Below are 18952 nucleotides of genomic sequence, written 5' to 3'. Positions count from 1 at the left end.
CAGTAGGTCTACATTTAGTTCTGCTTTGACCGACCTTAGGTATGGGTATTACTAGGATGTGTCTCCAACCCTCGGGGAATTCGTTTGTACTCCACAGGTCGTTAAAGATGCTGAGAAAGACGGACTGTCTGAGCAGAGACAGCTGTTTCAGCATCTTATAGCAGATATAGATTATAGCAATTCCGAATTCCGTAACGTTTTAGCGTTACGTAATTTGTGCAGCACGCCGAAGGTTAATAATCTGTAAAGATAATCAGTAAGTAGCTGAGTAGTTAGCGTTACTTAAATAAAAAAAACAAGAGCCGTTACGGAAATGAACACATTTTATTACTATTATGTTATTGTATGATTTATTCCATGTAAAATTTGATTTTCTCTATTGTATAAGGGGTCAGCATTGTGAACCAACGTTTCGAACAGTTTTGTTGATTTTGGTTTCGGTTATTCAAAGTACAAAAATAAAAACGAAGTCGTTACTTTATTCTAATGATTCACAATACGTATACCAGAGTAAACCACTCGTAAATGCAGTTTGTCCATAAAAATGTTTACACTTATCTACTGACTGTTCTTAACACATTGTTTTCGTTTTGGGTCCGAAATGACTGAAGCTTAAGTACGATACAGATATTACGGTTTTTTTCCTGTCTTTAAATGACGTACATTTAATGTATTTGTTCGTGCGAAAACCCAATCAATTCCTTTACTTTTTTATTATTAGAGTTGATTTTTATGATTATGTCTCTGTATTCAGACTATTGATATTCGTTGAGTAGAATGAAACTGAACAGAGATTATTAAATAATTCATTAATCGTGGTTTTTTATATTTTCCGAGTGATACTCGAAGCAGTTAATGAGGAATATAAAGATGGCCATACATTTTAATTTATGAGAGCGCAAATTGCAACGTAAGATTGTTACCCGAGCTGAATATAGATCACCATTATCTACCTTCATCCTCAGATATCTGAATTAAATTCCCCCATTCCCCCCAGTTCGACCCGATTCAATTTTGAGCAGTTTGACTCATATCTGCTCAGCCCGACAAAAGTCACCTTCCAGTGATAAAGTAGAATAAACGAGGACAACAAAATCGAGTTGGTTCAAATCTGAAAAAATGTGTCTGTGCGTGTTTTGGTGTTGAAAAGGGGATTAAAGTTAATTCAGTTCTCATTTCGTCTACGACGAAACTGAATCAGTTTATTTAGCTTTTCGCTTCTTGTTACTGCAAACGACTCGCTTCTGTTTTGCAGGTGGCTGTCTTGGGATGCTGGCTGGCGGAAGGGGGCGATTGCCACTGGTTGTTGTGCTGCTGCTACCGCTGGACAATTGTGACGACAGTTGCTGATGCTGCTGGTGCATGTGCTGTTGTTGCAGTTGTCCAGGGGCTTGCTGCGTGGGTTACCAGTGGTACACCGGAAATCAGTAAGTCTGAAGCGGGTCAGCATCCTGTTCTGAAATATCGATTTGTATACCCTGGTAATCTTTGAGCATATTACGTAAAATTTCGCGGAATATTTGCAAATATCCACGCTCAGAATTGCTGTGGTTCAATAGAATAACATGAATATTTTGATGATTCGCATCAAGAATATCGTGGTGAAACATTTCTCCTGAAATCAAACAATCCGTAAGCACATGTGAATGGCATTCTTGTGTGTTTCTACCAACCTGTTATATAGAGATCAGCCTTAACGCCTTTCAGTACACTTGTTCCAGAACCAGCACAAACGGCAAACGTTCTAATAGGAGTTTCTAGGTTCCTATTAACAGCCACGGCAAGCTTCAGATCCTTCAGTTTTGTATATGCTTTGATGCGATCCACCGCAGCACCAAGCGTTATCTCACCTTGGACAACGCAAAGCCTTCCGGCCCCTATAGAAGGGTTATTTAAATTTTCTAAGATTGGCTGCGCACTAGCCAGTGGAAGGGAAGACGCCAGCCAATCATTGACTCCGTTGGTAACACTATCCCAACTAGTATGGGGTGAATAGAGCGCTATTTTGTTCTCCAGACAAATCGAAACGATACGTTCCTTCCATGACTTCTGAGTAATTCTTTTCAGCGGAGCGAAAATTGGGGGATGATATGAAATAATCATGTCTGTACTCCTAGCCAAAGCTTCACTCATGACATTCTCTGTGAGGTCGTTGGTTAGCAGGATTTTATTTATGTTTCTTCAAAACAAAAAAAAAAGAGTTATTCAAATAGCAATGACATATTTGCCCAGATTACCTTCTAGTAAACGGCTCAATCAGCAACCCAACGTTATCCCATTTTTCCGCCAAATTTTCAGGTGCAAACTCATTCAGTTTTTCTACCACAACAGTTAATGCTGCTCCAGCCATATTGCGAACAACAGGGGAAGTGATCAATTTGGTTCGGTTGACGTGGGAAATGCTTCCGCCTGATTTATATAGATTAAACATCCAAGGACCTCGAGTTCACGAAAAACCTCCTTCCGATTTGGACCTAGACAATTGATGAATAAATATATCACATTGTTTGTTTCCATCTTCATAGAAAAAAATAATTATTTTGTGGAATAATTTTAAAATGGACATGCAAAAGGTATTCCTCAATGAATTTCATCTGTGGTATTTTTTCCAGTTTCAGGCTATAGGAGTGCCTGTTCGCAAAACGACAACCTCTTCTTTATACGGCTCAATCATATGCATAATGTTTATCTATACTCACAAGCAGCACGGACTTTTCCAAAAATGTAGTTTATTCTAAATCGTTTTCATGTACTTTTCGCAATTTTTTTAAATGTTCATAAATACTTCATCTTTGTTTTTTTTTACTATCGACTGACATTAACGTTCAGGGGTTTTAATGTGCCGAAAACACTGTTATACAAATCAACTTAAAGGCTAATTTAGACGATGCCAGTCAGCGCTCTAGTTGAAGTATCCAGTGAATAGAGAACAGACACTCTGTTTAAGTTAGAGGCCAATTACTTATTCGATACTGGTACAAGTAACTTGAACAGAGTGTCTGTTCTCTGTTCACTGGATACTTCAACTAGAGCGCTGACTGGCATCGTCTAAATCAGCCTTTATTGGCGAATTCAAGAAATACTTATGACAGACATACAGCTGTACTTGCGTTGTACTTCGAAAATTGTATGTCTGTCACCATGTACAGCGCTAGAACCATGCAAGCAACTCGGTACAATCGCTGTACCTGTACCGACCTATTTTACCGCTGTACATGGCTACAGTTGTACTGTGCGCAGCGCCAGAAATGGTTAGTGGTGGGTAGCATGAACAAACTGAATCAAAACACTTGGTAAATATTCTTTTCATTGACTTTCTCTTGAGTTAATAACTCAGATTGGAAACTTGTTTGTTGTGTTTGATAGTTTAGGCAAGGCGCAAATTGAGACGCATATAGCGCGAGTAACTTGGCGCGATATAGCGCCTGTTTTTGTGGCTAATGAAAACAGATAGAACGGCGCAAATTGGCCAGATGACGCGAGATGGTGGAGCGCTCGTGAGACACGACTCGCGCGACGCTGTGGCTGAACCACAGTTTCTCGTGCTGGTCATGCCGGTTGTGGTAGTTGTGTTGGTGAACAATCATATAGCGCCGTGGTGGGGGACACTGTATGGCTGTACTGGTCGGGTGATTGTGTTAGTAAATAAATATATCGCGCAACTCTGTGTTAATCAGTCGTTGTATGCGAGTGGCATGTTATTTACACCAAACTGCGACTCAATATGCGCTCCACCACGCTACGTTTGTGGCACGTATGAGTCGTGTTGGTAGTCTCGCGTTCGCTTACGAGCGCTATACGCTTCTCAATTTGCGCCTAGCCTTAGGCACTAAATAAAAACCTTTTTCATTGAAATATGTGGTGAAAATTGGAAAAATTTCTGATTGTCAGTTTGACATACGGTACAATCAGGGGATAGTAACTTCAAGCAAAAAAGTGGGACCGATTCGAGATTGCTTTTATGTAAACAGTGAACTTTTTTTACACTCTAAAAATCGAACCGACTTGCACTGACAACTGAATGATATTGTCAATTTGTGCGAGATGCATCAAAACAGCTGGGAATAAATATTGTTTATATACAGTAAGATACATTTAATGCGACGTTTATATTATTGAACAGACCTGTAATGTGACACGTTTAATTGGACATTTTTGTAAACATCGAATTCGGGGACCAAATTATGGCGCCACATTAAAGTTGCCACCAGACGTCGACACTGTACCACTCACATCGCCAATGTTCAATTACAGGCCAAAATCGCCTCCAAAGCGACACTGAGTGGTGCCCCGGCATGTCGTATTAAATTTAAATTACTGTATTATGTTGTTATTTATGTCATAATGCATATGTCATAATGCATAATGTCATAAGCAATGAACACACATTAATTTTCCACTTGCAACAGTATTCACGATGATTGGATGGATGAATATACGACTCCTACATGCATCTAGTACGACTATTGTCATGCGTATATGCGATTTACTACAGACAACCCAAAAACGAATGGCAGAAAACGTTCTTGATAATTATGATAATTATTATAGATTCTTGTAAATACATGTATGTTTGGAATATTACGTTAAAAATTATTTTTAAGTCAGAATATGTCCGGTTTTAAGAAAAGTGAAAGTTGAAGTTCTTTTTTTTATTTTTAACTTTTAAGAACGAAAGATTATCTGTTTGCCGGTCTTTTGAGAAAAAAAAAATGATGCGCCCAAATAGCATATACAGTAAGTTACCTCTAATCCTCGACATATCGAGGCACTACTCAGTGTCGCATTAGAGGTGATTGGCCTGTAATTGGACATTCACAATGATAGTGGTACAATGTCGACGTCTTGTGGCGACTTCCAATCTGGGGCCATACTTCGGGTACCAAACAAAATATCCAATTAGAGATGGAAAAGTCCTATTATTTGTATCCCATTACAGGTCTGTCCAATTACCTCTAATTCGACATTTAGTTAACTTACTGTACATGCAAGGTTATTAGGCAATACCTAATAACATAATAAGTCTGTTGTCATACGAATATACGATTCATCACTGCCATAAAAAAGGCGGAAAATATTAAAGTAAAATGTTCGGCCCGGGGAATCACCATTTTTGTATGTATATAGAACCTTTATAAACATTGTGTTTGTACAAATAGGAATTAATCAATTGACTTTCAGGGATATAAATGTTTGATATGAGTGGGGCCACGCTTATAAAATTGCTCCCATGGGATTTGAATTCTTGTTGTTTAGATTATCAAGCCGTAGCTATCTCGTACGGCTATCTGAAATATGATTCTAGGGCAATTAAAGTTCTTATATATGATACGAAAGAGTTGCACTCGGAAACTTCATTCCTGATTATTTATTGTGCTTTAGTGGAAATATCGCAAAATTTATATAGAAATGGTTAAATAAAGTTCAGTACTACATGTTTCAAGTAATCAAATAACATGAAGTAGAAAATTTCATTCATATTTTAACAATTTAAAACTGCCTTCGGGCCTGCCCAGCAAACATTAAATCGTAAAAAAAAAAATTCGAGGGGTTGTATCAGAGACACGACCGCTTAGAACGTAGGACTACGCAATCTTTTTTGTTTTGAAATTTGATGGTTTATCATTTCGAATATTATTTGCGAATACGTCGAAATTTCATAAATAACTCTTTAGTAAAAAAGTCCGGGGACCCTGAAAAAGTTTAATGGTTTAACGTTTTGTAGACTCATTTCGAGAAGCAACGATCATTTTTTGCCCTTGCGAGAACAATACGCTATGGTCATATGTCGCAATTCGTTTCTTTATATCAATGCAGGCATTGCACTGAATATTAACGAGTGGCATCTTCCGTGCATCGCCATCGAAGACGAATGAACTCTCTGAGTTTCAAGTGTCTATAATTCAAAAGAAGAAGAAGAAGAAGAAGTACATCGTCATTCAACAAGCATAAAACACGCGTCTAACATATGCATACAGTTGCAGTGCTAAAAATGAAACATCGCAAGAATGACCGTTTATGAAAGATCGTTTCTCGACTCTCGGTCGATACCGTCAACAAAGTTTCTAAGTTCAATGTTTTGCGCAATGAAAACAAGCTACACACAAAAAAACCAAACACTGATGTTTAGAAGCGACCTAAAATCATTTGTACTGCTCTCTTTTTTCGCCTGCTTTGCCATGCCTCGGATGGTTGTGTTAATTGCAATGCCAATATTTCAAGTGAAATATTCACTAGCGTTCACAGCTCGAAGGGATACATTAAACACAAAACGAGCAGAATAAGCGACCTTTATTGTTTCGGGTACAGAATTATTCTGAGAATTTTCCTCAGAGGAGATGCAATACTTATACGCTAGCGACAGCTTACATACTATGCAAGGGTAGAGTTTACTTCGCATTTTTTTTCTTTTCGCTATCCCCCTTCGCTGTTTCTGTTCTAGCGGCTGCATAAGTTACCCGTTATTGACAGCTCTGTTCGGGAAAGCACACAAATGGACAGAACAGATGTATGGAAAAATGGGAATGCTTCCATTTTTCATCAATTTATTGGTATACAAAACGTTTGAATCCGTTCGTAGCAAAAAATAGTTATTACGTTAACTTTATTTCATAAAAAAGTGACCTGTTTTCTGATATGGCACTCTTAATGTAAGACGTAGTCCCACGTCAAAAATCTAAAATTGGAGGCGATATACATACATCTAAGACACATTACTTGTATGATGTGTATAACTGGCATATGCATATGGAATTGGAGGCCATATACATGTATATGGGGTATATGATATAATATGATTATATGAAAAATATGATATAATTATACGATTTATTATTTTCTAGGATGTATGTATATCGCCTCCACGTTTGCATGTATGGGCTGGCTAGGTGCATCATATACATGCAATTTATATTAATCATACTTGTATGTTTGTGAATATAATCCTCAAAATAAAATAATTACACTAATGTGCGATTCACATAGCACGTTACGGAGTAGAACGTCTACGTTCCGTCAACGTCTCCACCAATTCACACATGCAGTCAATGCTTCCACCAACACCGTCACGTCGAATGCCAAACGAATGATTTATTTAATTTTATTCATGGTGTCGCCACCTACAACAATTTTAAATTGTAATGCCCTCCCTTCCAAATCAGCATGCCTAGAATTAGTTCTAAATTTTAAAAAAATCATTAAATTCAATTATTTAAATGCTTAAACCCCGTAGTCCGACCCTTATGCAACAATCATAATAAATAGAATAATTCTTTCAACTAGTCGCGAATGATATTCACTCCGAAATTTGGAGCTAAGAGATATGTTGGCATAAAAAGTACAGTATGTTACTTATAAAGCGATATGCTGAGGCACCACTCAGTGTCGCATTGGAGTCGGTTTTGACCAGTAATTGGACATTTGCGACTGGTGGCGACTTTCAATGTGGGGCCATAATTTGGGCCCCGAACTCAATGTTTACAAAAATGTCCAACTAGAGGTAAAAATGTCTAATTAAACGTGTTGCATCACAGATCTGTTCAATTAGCTTGATGTCGATGTAGATGGAAATTACTGTACAACCAAATCAAAACAAAAGCCGAGACACAAAGCCCAGACAAAAACCAAACGAGCCGTCCGTCTCCGTCAATTATTCTTTTCTACAAACCCTGCCGGTCGTTTTCGTTGAACGTATGCTGACGGGTCATTACGTTGCTGGTGCATGTGAATGTTTTCATGAGAATTGCATGGTAGAATCATTGACGTATCGAGACGTGACGGGACGTGAACGTGACGTGTATGTTGTATGTGAATCGCACTTAAACCTTCATTTCAAACAACTTATACAGTTACCAACTCACGCAATAAACATCAAGAATTGCTGGGAATCTCTTATCAATATTTGTTCAAATTTAAAAATGTGCTTAACTCCAGTTTTGTTGACAACTAAATCGTACGTTGACAATTAAATCGTACGATAAATCATATATAACATAAACATTCCCACCTTTCATCCTAGATTAAACACCTCGTAGTAGAAATCTGTCAGTATGCATACTAGAGGTGTGCAAATCAGCTCATCATGATGAACAGCTCTGATCATATCAGCTCATCTAAATGAGCTGTTCTTTATGAACAGCTCTTCAGCTCAGTTGTCAGTGCCGACTTTCAATTTGGGTCCCAAACTCGATAGCCACGAAGCCAGTTTGAAAATGTTAAAATTCAAATGAAATTTTTCACACCATATTATTAATTACTTGAAACACGTATTCCAGACTATTATTTACAACAGACTCGGCGAGTACAACATTTCCGACATTTTTACTGAGGCTTTACATTACAATAGAAAGTTTTCTTCAAAAAAAAATAATCTTATGAGATTTTTGCACCGCCTGCAAACAAAGTGTTTTTCATTGAAATAGAATACTCATTTGATACACAGAAGTTAATTTTCATTAATAATTTGAATTTTAAAAACGTGTTCATTCTGCCTGAGAGCCAATTATTATTTTTGGCGCCCCCTAAACTGGTAAACAAAGCTCAATGCCGTCAACGCGAATATAACAGTTGAAAAGACGAGGGAAAAATGAAACTAAACTGATGTCTTAACACGAAGAGCGAGAGACGGTCAGTTCATTTGAATCTTACAGCTCACACACTCTCTTCAATTCTACAGCTCTTTTCTCTCCTTCATCATCATCAAAGTGAGCTGAAGAGCTGTTTGATTTTTTTTGCGAGCTGTTCCGCGTCAACTCACTTCAAAGAGTCGATTCTTCGGAACAGCTCATGAGCAGATGGCACATCTCTAATACATACACTCTCCTACGAAACATAGTGGAAAAAAATATATTCGTCGATGTAAACAAGCAGTGAAAAAGGAGACACTTTTCGACGAGTGATTTGTATGAAGTTCCACTGCCGTGGTACAATGTACAACCAAAGTATGTCTGTCATGGTACGATAGTACCTGTACAACGCTGTACTCTTACAGCGCAAGTACAGCTGTATGTCTGTCCCTGGTATAAAACTGTATAAAACTGCGATATTTTATGTCTTTCATATCTATACTGGGGTGTGAATTCAAAGTTTCGAAAACGAGAGCGTTACGCTGGACCAACAAGATTTTGAGCGTTAATGCCTACTAACCAACTGAATGGACATTAAAATTTGATACGGGGTGATTTGGACCGTCTTTGTGATGATTTGGCCATTGTGTGTTTTATCGGAAAAAGCATACATATATTCATGTAAAGTAATTTGCAAATATGTAATTTGTAAAAAAATATTACAATCAGTAACAGTGTTGGGGGGAGGGCGGTGGGGGTATGGGGCTCTTCGTAGTCACATTGGTTGCGCGTTCGCTTAGTAAGCGATCGATCGTGAGTTCAAAATTCAGGGCCCACATTGACTATCTTTGTGTTGTTACAGAGTAACTACGTCCACGCAACAATCATCAGCGATGGAGATCGATCCACGGTCGAATGAAGATCGATTCATCCATACAATTGCTCGGCTCTGCAAGAAACATAGGGTTGCTGTTCTGTTAATAACACAACAATGATCATATCAATTGTCTCCGCTGTCCGGTGGTCTAACTGGATAATGGAAGAGCGGATGGAATACTCTTACGCCTATATGACTACTGTGTAATGAGCTATTTATAGATATGATAAACATGTGACATGTACACTATTAAAATTCGGCTCTGTTACAGCCGCAATGCTAATGAGCTTGGATGTTCTGGGATCGATACCAGGTGGCTTGGCCAGACTCCAGATCAGAAAAATTGTATTGAGACCAATTCGGATTCTGCATCTTTTCGCTGTTGTTCGAGCATTTTCGAACACTTTCGATGCTTGATCAAAGCAAATTCGTCCAAATTCGTCCATCCTTTTTGTAATTGCGCGGCATCTGGAATCAATTAGACCAATGAAAAGCTTCAAACCTGTATGACCAATTCACCCCACAGAAACGTGTCAATGTCACCCCACATAACATGCAAAAATTAAAGTACAATTAATTTGATTTATTGTTATCAAACTTACAGTTTCGCTGCATCAAATTGTTTTTCTTTTGTAGGCCAACAAAACTTTACTTTACTTTACAATACACGAAAAGGTAGTTCAATCAGCGGAAAAACCTTAGAACCACGATCGAAAAACTTACATTTTCTGACAATTAAACTGCCGTTCTACGCATAGTTGTCTCATGTTCCAAAATCAGCAACTGAGAAAAACGCATTCAAAGTTTTCTAACATATTTGTCTATCAGAAGCTTCAAGCATTTCGGTCTAACAATACAATGGGTTTTTTATAAGCAGAAAACTATTGTTTAAAGAATTTGAAAAGTTCCCCTCATTTGAATCAATCAATCTTGGTTACGGGCTTAAACATTCATGTTGGGACAGTTATGTCTAGAACAAACAATAAATTTGTTTTGTGTTTCCCGAAAGATTATGCATAAAAACATCGTTTTATGAAGACGGAAGTGATCTGCAATGCTTTGTAGAATATAAATCTCATTGTTAATGGGCATTCGCTAACAAGATGTACACGTGTTCTGATAAACTTTTTTCTTTATTTGATCAATAATTAGTTCGTTCTCCCAAACCAGAAATGTGACATAAAATTCTTATACTTGAACCGATTTATTTGATATAGATCTACAATAAATACATGGTGGGACAGTTATGAACAGAATATCAACGTAGGACAACTGAGCTTGATGTTGTTTTTTGTAAAGCTGGGAACAAACTATAACATTTTTTTTGTTTTTCCGGAAGACTAGGCATAAAAACATCGTTTTATGAAGAAAAGTTAAAATTGCCAAAAAGTAACATGGGACAACTATGCCTAGAACGGTAGCAAAGTGCTTGCTTTGTTCATGCTAACGTTTTACTTCATCTGTTAAATTTTACCAATGTTTTTTTACGTTTGGTACATACGGTTGAACAATAAAAGGAATGACATTATAAAAATCCCAAGATGAGTCGTACTTTTCGAGATAATCCAAATCACCCCAACTTGTTATTTAAGTAAAAGAGGTCGAGGCAATTACTCTACGTTGGCATCTGCGGTTATTCTTTGTATGCAGTATCGTCTCGAGAGGACCAGTTTTCGTTAGCGTTGGCTGTGATTTATTTTGTGCCTAGAGATCAGGGCCCGAAATCTTCGAAGATGAAAATTGAAAATCGACTCTTCGCTTAGTAGCCTCCCTTCGACTAGAGAAAGAATTGACGAGCGTTGAGAGCGAGGATGACTGATGAACTATTCTAGCAAATGGTTATTCTAATTGACGTGATTAAATAATACAAATCTGTCTCTTCATTCAACCTGACTTCAATCCGCACTTCTATTCCCCCTGACACGAATCTTGTTACCCGTGTACACAATTTTATTTTAACGTCCATATAAAGTGAAATGAAAATCTGTTTTCTGATTTTTTGCATCAACGAGAAAATCAAAACTTTGAGCACTTTGAGGTACCCCTAAATCATGTCTGATTGAGCTGAAACTTTGCACAGGTCATTTTTTTGGGGCCAATAAACAAAATGGTCATGGTCGGTTTTTGAAATTCGAGGATGATTTTTTTTCCATACATCCATTGCCACCCTAATGTATCTCGCGTCCAATTATGGCTATTCATATGATTTAATGTTTGCTAGGGAGTATTTACAATAACGATTACGAACTTGAGTTTTGTTATTCCATTTGTTTGTTTATTCAGGCTCAATAGCATTTTAGCTGTAGTAAGGCTCTGTTAACCGGGCAAACGTATGCCGTCCGACGGCATACTAACATTGCTAAAGGATCATATCCTATGTTTCAAACTAACCGGGCGATCAGTTGAACACAGGTTTGCGTGCGAGACACCGCTGCTTCCGGAGGCGGGTCGGTGGTGGACTCGGATCGCGTCATCTTGGTGGCTTGGGCCGCCTCGATTCCTTATCCCCGAGAAATAGGGACTTCGTCCCCATTGCATTGACCTCAGAATAAACTTCGAAAAACGAAAACGAGAAAATAAATTTATATTGGAAATGTGAAGCATTTATACACATGATGTTTTTTCCCACACTACAATATTTCTAGCCTACTACACTTTTTCTGAGCAGTTGTTTCTGTTGCAGTTGTTTACTGTGGCGATTTATTCCGGTCACGGTTTTTATCGTATCTATAACTTGAACATTACACACTACCCATTTAGACGTAAGAGTATTCCTTCTGTTCTTCCATTGTTCAGTTAGGGTGGGTTTAGACCAGTGATATATTCATGTGAAGAAATATTATGAGATTTATAGAAATCGCATCAACTGTTTACACTAACGTGAACTTATATAATGAATATATTCATATTTACGGTGAATTTATTCACCTGAAGTAGAACTGCATCCAACTTTAGTGATTTCTCGCCAGTGAGAAATTCACAAGTGTTTACATATGCTGAATTTATTCAAGTTATATACACCTCGAATAAGTGTATCATATTTATTCTCACCCGTTTACATCTATTTTCACGTGAATAAATCCTTTTTCAAAAAATACAGTGCAAAATGTGTTTAAACGTCATGGTGTTTCGTCTAAATTCACCGAATATGCTAAACCCAAGGGATTGCTAAGATGGCCGCCTTTTTGTAGCCAGCATAGAAAATCATGAGCATAGAGATCATAACCTATAATTAAAAATGAAGTACTCCGCGTGATTCTCCAATAGTGATTTAAATGGCAAATCGCCAAGAAAGCTTCCGGATGGGTGTCCAAACATCGCTTGCCGAAGGAAACTATCCAACGTAATCAAATATTAACATATATGACTCCAAACATTAAACAATTCGTGAGCCCCCTGAGCGCGAGCCCTGCTTTATGCTGCCTACGCTCAATTTGCATTGGTTGGGGAAGGGTTGCCAGGGCCCCGGCTAAACCATTTACGGTTAAAGTCAATGAGGTACATATCGAGGTGGAGCAGTAGGCGAAGTGTCTATTGGCAAACAAAATAGCGTGTCGTAATTATTTGCATTCAATATGGAGTGTATATGGAAGAAACAAAACAATTTTCAAAGTACTCAGGGTTGCATGATAATTTGAGCCGAAATTCTCATTAAATCATTCAACTGTTTGTTTTTTAATAGATGACAATTGTATTGTGGCTTATTTCGATTATCCATGTAGTAAGAAGATCCAGACAGCAGTCGTACACTAAGATCTCGAAAGCAGTAACATTTTCAATGCAATTTTTATTAATTGCCGATTATTTTCTCATAACATACACATCGACACAGAAATCCTTCAAAACACCAACTTTGTAACGTTGAAATAATTAAAGTTCGTTTGTTTCTATGAACGTGGGGGAGTGAAAATGGCACATGGAAATATCACTTTTATCCGTCTTTCTCGACGTGATTTCACAAATATTCACTGCACACTGTCACGTTAGCTTCATATTCAGCGAGAACTCTAATAGAATGTACGTTTTTAATTGATAAAACACTTCCTGAAAATAGCATTTTCACATGGATGTGATAAGCAATCAAATATAAACACAACGACTGACGTCACTATTTGAGAAACAGTTATGGCAGCGCATGCTATGTCGCTTGAAAAACCACCATCTTCATTACCTTTTTTCCAGGACATTGGGTTGAAGCATAAAAAAGAATTCCTGGTGGTGGAGGAGACTGAGAAGAAGAATTCAGGGTCTGCAGGAGTAAAATGCGGACTTGAAAAAAGTGGTCTCAGCTCCCGTTCAAAAAAGTAGTATTCAAATTCAGAGTACCAAGGAGAATATACCATACTAGTGGTCAATGATTCTATAAATATACTTCTTTTGAACTAGTAGCTATAGGGACTAAGGAGAAATATTCAAACAAATCAGCTATTTCAACAACATTCGAAGAGCAGGTAATTTTGAACAGAAAAAAAATTATGTTAGTGCAATAAAAATATTGTGCATCATTTTCATGGTGTACTCTTTTTCCAATCATCCCCAAAAATCATGAAATGGTAAATAATAATTTATTATTTACCATTTCATTCAAAAACCATTATCTTGCACCATGTTTATTTCAAAGTTATATTTAATGTAACTTTTAAAATTATGACATTTTTTTTTTATTATAGATGTCTGTTCGTATAAATATTCGCCCGATTAATCGAGTACTGGAAGACGTTATTCGAATGAATCGAATATTTATAAATGACCCCACGATTAATCGACAATCGAATAAACGAAAAATTTAGACATCTTTATTTATATATAAATTCACTCACCTTACTTGAAATGGACAACCCTGCGCCAAACTGTGCTAAACGAATTTTGACAGTTTTATTTCTGTGTTTACATTTCTAGCGAGTGGTAATGTAACGTACACAACGTGGTTTCTTTACTAAAAGGTTCCTGAAAATACTCTACGAAACAACGCGATGTCCGACAGTGTGGAAGTGGCCATCACTAGTGATTCCAGTGATCAGTTGTGGAGTTCTTGCGTATGGGACGTTCGAACGGGAACCCATTTAATTTCCTACAAGGGTGGCGGTGTTTCTGGTGCTCATACATTAGCTACGATAAACGGACAATATATCGTGGCCGGCAATTTGGTTAAACCGATGCTGCACATTTGGCCCGTCAATCGACATGAACCAATTGCTACACGATTCATCATCCCAGGCCGCGCAACGGCTGTTGCTGTCAGTCCGGATGGAAATTACTGTTTGGTGGCGGTCCAGGAGACAGTTTACGTTTATCAACTAGTAACGGGCGCGATGTTGGCTTCGATATCACGTCACTATCAATCGGTGAATGTTCTTCGTTTCACCGATGACGGATCGCACTTCATAAGCGCTGGACAAGACGGGATGGTACTCGTTTGGAACTTAGCGAATGTGGTACGAGTTTATCAGAAACAAACGGTTAATACTTTATACTCTTTCTCGGATCACGCGATTCCAGTAACTGATGTTCATGTAGGGAAAGGTGGTATGAAGGCCATATTCTGTTCAGTATCACTCGATCGAACATGTAAAATTTATGACTTAACATCTGGTTCAATGTTATTAAATTTAGTCTTCCAAGAAGCGCTTTCGTCCGTATCGATGGACAACTTAGAATCTAGCGTTTTTGTTGGATCGAGCGATGGTCCTATTTACACGTTTAATATTCTTTGTCCACCCCGCACTAAAGAATACCACATTGAACGCAAACAGCTGCAGAAAAACATTTTTGTTGGACATAAAAAAGCTGTCACATGCCTTTCAGTTTCCATAGACGGAGAGATCCTTTTATCGGGAGGAGCCGATGAAAATGTGCACATTTGGCATATCAAAAGCAGGCAGCAATTGCGTACTATTCCACATAAAGGTACAGTTACAAATGCTTATTTCATGCTAGTACCTAAAATAATGTTCAATCAAGAAATAAAATTAAATCCATTATTCCAACCGTTTCAAAAAATGGCATTACCTAGTGAAAAAATCGAAACCTATTCAATAGAAACTGAAGTGCGAGAAAACGTTCGAGATGTACAAAGGTATAATGATGATAGTATGGACAGATTCACAACATTGTCACATTCGGGCAATAATCAGGAAGAACTCGTGAAATTACGAAAGGAAATTCAGCATCTAAAAATGGCCAATAAAGAAATGTACGAATTTACCGTGAAGAATCTTATCAAAAACAGTTGAATTCTAGGATATGATTTTTTTCCAAGATTATGTAGACACTTATTTTCGGATATTGTGCTAACGTGAGAACTGCTATAAACACACAACGCGCGAAACGGTTCTTCGTGATCTGTAAAAACCAAAAGTGTTGTGTACTGTTGCGTTCCTCGTGTTGTGTATGATTATGACAGTGAATGATTGAAAAGTAATAAAAAATAATTAATAATTAGTGAATATGTCGATTTTCGTTGTCCTTATTGTAAAATATGAAATAACAAACATAAAAAGAATACATAAATTTGCCTTTCATTTTGTCTTCGTTTTGGGATTCATAAGTGCTCCCGTGGCCGAGTGGTAGCGTCCCACATTATCATGCCGGGGGTTCGAGTTTGATTCCCGTTCTGGCCGGGAGATTTTCCGTCAAAGAAAGTTCTTCCGGCTTGCACTGTGGTCACGCGTATTCTAGAACTTGCCACCCCAGAGTACATTCGAGGCGTGTTATTCGGCATAGAAATCTCAATTAAGTACTACTAATAAAAATGACGCAAGTAATATACACGAAGACTCCTCCAGGCAGGACCTGGAACAGGCTATTCATGGCTTCGGCTATCACGTCTCCGAGGGTCGCGAAGTAGTTGTTGGTGCGCATACCCGGTCGGAAGGCGAACTGTCGATAGTCCAATTTTTTTATTTTCGGTTAGAATTGTGATCAGGCGTCTGTTCGCCATTCTTTCCAGGATCTTGGATGAACAAGAGGTTAAGGAAATTGGACGGTTGAGAGTATTATTAGGACGACTCATAGGGACCACAAAGTTGCTGACCGAAGTGATACCCGCTCCCTGCCGACGGATGAAATCGGGTTCATATTCGGAGATCGAGGACAATTCCGCGAAATATTCCCCGAGGACAATTCCGCGAAATATTCCCCGAGCGTGTTCGAAGTATCTACCGGATCACTGAAGGTTATACCATCCACTTGAAGAATGGGGTTGTGTGGCCTTCTCTTCCCATTTAGTGCGTTTACTCTGCGTCAAAGATCCGCAGAGGAGAAGTTTCATTGATAGACTCCAGAAAACCAGTCCAACTGTCTAACTTCGCCTTCCTGATTAACCGCCATACCCTGATGTGATGCGCTCGATACCTGTTCATGGCAGCTTTCTTCATTGGGTCTCCTACTGGTAGTCGTTTGGCCGCACGCAGAAACTTTCTCCGCTTCTTGACCTCCCCTTTGATGTCCTCGGACTACCAATGCAGCGCTTTTTTCCCCGGAGCGTTCTTGGGATGGAGGCTTCGGCCGTCTCCATAATGGTTTTGTTGAAAGTGGCAATGGTGGTTGGGTTGTCTACAGATAGCAAGAAGTCGGAGGATGTTTGAAAAGCTGTCCAGTCAGCTGTTTCGAAAATCCATCTTGATCTGCGAGTCATGAGCGGCCGCGGGCCGTTGAAGCTGATGGTTATCGGGTGATAGTCGCTGCCATGAAGGTCGTCGGTTTTGTTCCACCATAACCTATCCACCAAGTTGAGACTAGCTGCTGAAATATCAATGGCTGTGTTGCTCGTACCTCTACGGAAAGTGTCAGTCCCGTCTTTTAAGACCGAGAGCTCCAACACCTCCAAGAGGTCGGCGATGATAGTCCCCCTGACGTCTGGTGTTTGCATTCCCCAGTTGCGGTGATGAGCATTGAAGTCCCCCAAGATGATTTTTGAGTCCTCCAAGCCTGCTAACGCCTCAAGCAGCTTCCGTCGTAGTTCCGGGATAGTGTCACACGGCAGGTATATACAAATGATGGTCACTGGAATCGGGGCCTCGATTCGGACTGCTATTATTGGCAGGTCAGTGGATATTTGTTTTCGCAAATGGGGAATGTTTCTCCGGACACCCAAAGCAATGGAGTGGGATTCGGATTTTCTTTTATTCGAGGGCGTTGCATTTGTAGTTCGATCTCCAGGCTGGGCGGTAAGTAGTACTGGTGTAGACTGAGATGATGTTTTCGTAAGTGTGTCATCTAGTTCGTTGGATTCTATATCGGAGTCGGAGGAAATGACCAACCTGGAGTTTTGTGGTACTATACTTGTGGATTTGGCCGGTCGGGAGGATGTAGGAGTGTTCAACAAGGAGAAAGGGCTGGAATGGGTGACTTGTGTTACCCCGAATGTTTCAACTTTTTTTGTTTAGGGCAATAATGACCTGGCTTTAGGTACCTGGCCTTCTGCTGCAGAGTAATGATTTCGTCCTTCTGGGTCAATCTGTTTTTGTGTGATCGAATGCCCAGCAAATCAAGCATTGCATGGGCGACGAATAATACGGTCTCGTTCTGACTCGCAGATAGCCAAAATAGATGAATTCAGGTGTACATGTACCATTCACTGTCAGGACTATTACGAACTTTAAGAGAATAAGCCGCAATTGCTCTCTGGGAAAGCGCCCTCGATTTTGCTAACACAGTTCTCAATAGATTTGCGAGTGAGAAAAGGGGCGGGGGGAGGTTTTTATCGTTACCGTCATCGCCAACACCAGTAATGCGCAGTACAATAAGCTCACCGTGTTCACCAGCCGGATCCATATGTTCTGGTAACGTTGCTCCCAAATAATTGCCTCGAATATTGCGGTAGCTCCCACCGTTCCCACCGGGGACATCCGCCATGGCGGCGGTCCAGCGGCTACTCAATCACTGACAGACACCACTAAAATGTTTTATTTTTTCATTATAACGCACTACGGGGGGAGGCCCCTACTCGGCGACCGGTACGACTTCTATGTCCACAAACAGCACGAGAATTATTTGTTTTGTACAATTAAAAAGTATTACAAATTATACACAAAACAAGTTAACACAAACGAAATGTCCAAAAACTTGTGCACGGCGCTGTAACGGCACCAGCGCTAGCTACTCAACAAACGTAAACAATTGTTCACAATACTACCGGTACACACGATATTCGCGGCGGATAAACGGACAGTACGGACACAAACTAAAGGCTGATTTAGACGATGCCAGTCAGTGCTCTAGTTGAAGTCTCCAGTGAACAGAGAACAGACACTCTGTTCAAGTTACTTGTACCAGTATCAAACAAGTAATTGGCCTCTAACTTAAACAGAGTGTCTGTTCTCTATTCACTGGATACTTCAACTAGAGCGCTGACTGGTGAGAAGTAAACAACAACATAGAATTATATTGGTGTGGTTACATCGCTTCCCTCTTCGTTCGAATTCGTTAGCTTCTATCGAACAAAATTCTTTATTTCTCTTTGTCAGTATCGTACAATCAAATTTTCGTGCGTACTCCCAGCCAATGTAAC

At 39.1% G+C, this 18952-nt stretch overlaps 2 protein-coding genes across 3 annotated transcripts; one reads left to right on the top strand and one right to left on the bottom strand.

The window, feature by feature from the left end:
* Positions 1-343: 343 nt before the first annotated feature.
* On the bottom strand, positions 344-18716 carry LOC129761921 (NIF3-like protein 1). Of its 2 annotated transcripts, XM_055759777.1 has the most exons (5): positions 18578-18716; positions 18195-18407; positions 2238-2474; positions 1674-2179; positions 344-1615 (listed from the first exon to the last, which is right to left on the bottom strand). In XM_055759777.1, exons 3-5 carry the CDS (start codon positions 2429-2431, stop codon positions 1425-1427), a joined length of 891 nt encoding a protein of 296 aa, XP_055615752.1. In that variant the 5' UTR covers positions 2432-2474; positions 18195-18407; positions 18578-18716; the 3' UTR covers positions 344-1424. The 2 variants fall into 2 exon arrangements, with proteins under 2 accessions (XP_055615752.1, XP_055615751.1); XM_055759776.1 differs by lacking the exons at positions 18195-18407; positions 18578-18716 and adding an exon at positions 2700-2863.
* On the top strand, positions 14312-15895 carry LOC129761918 (WD repeat-containing protein 18). Its single transcript, XM_055759771.1, has one exon. The coding sequence runs from the start codon at positions 14415-14417 to the stop codon at positions 15672-15674; it is 1260 nt and encodes a 419-aa protein (XP_055615746.1). The 5' UTR covers positions 14312-14414; the 3' UTR covers positions 15675-15895.
* Positions 18717-18952: the final 236 nt, after the last annotated feature.

This window comes from Toxorhynchites rutilus, chromosome 1, assembly GCF_029784135.1.
Source record: "Toxorhynchites rutilus septentrionalis strain SRP chromosome 1, ASM2978413v1, whole genome shotgun sequence".
In the NCBI taxonomy this organism is placed as follows: Eukaryota; Metazoa; Arthropoda; class Insecta; order Diptera; family Culicidae; genus Toxorhynchites; species Toxorhynchites rutilus.
This window is presented reverse-complemented; position numbering and strand designations above follow the sequence as displayed.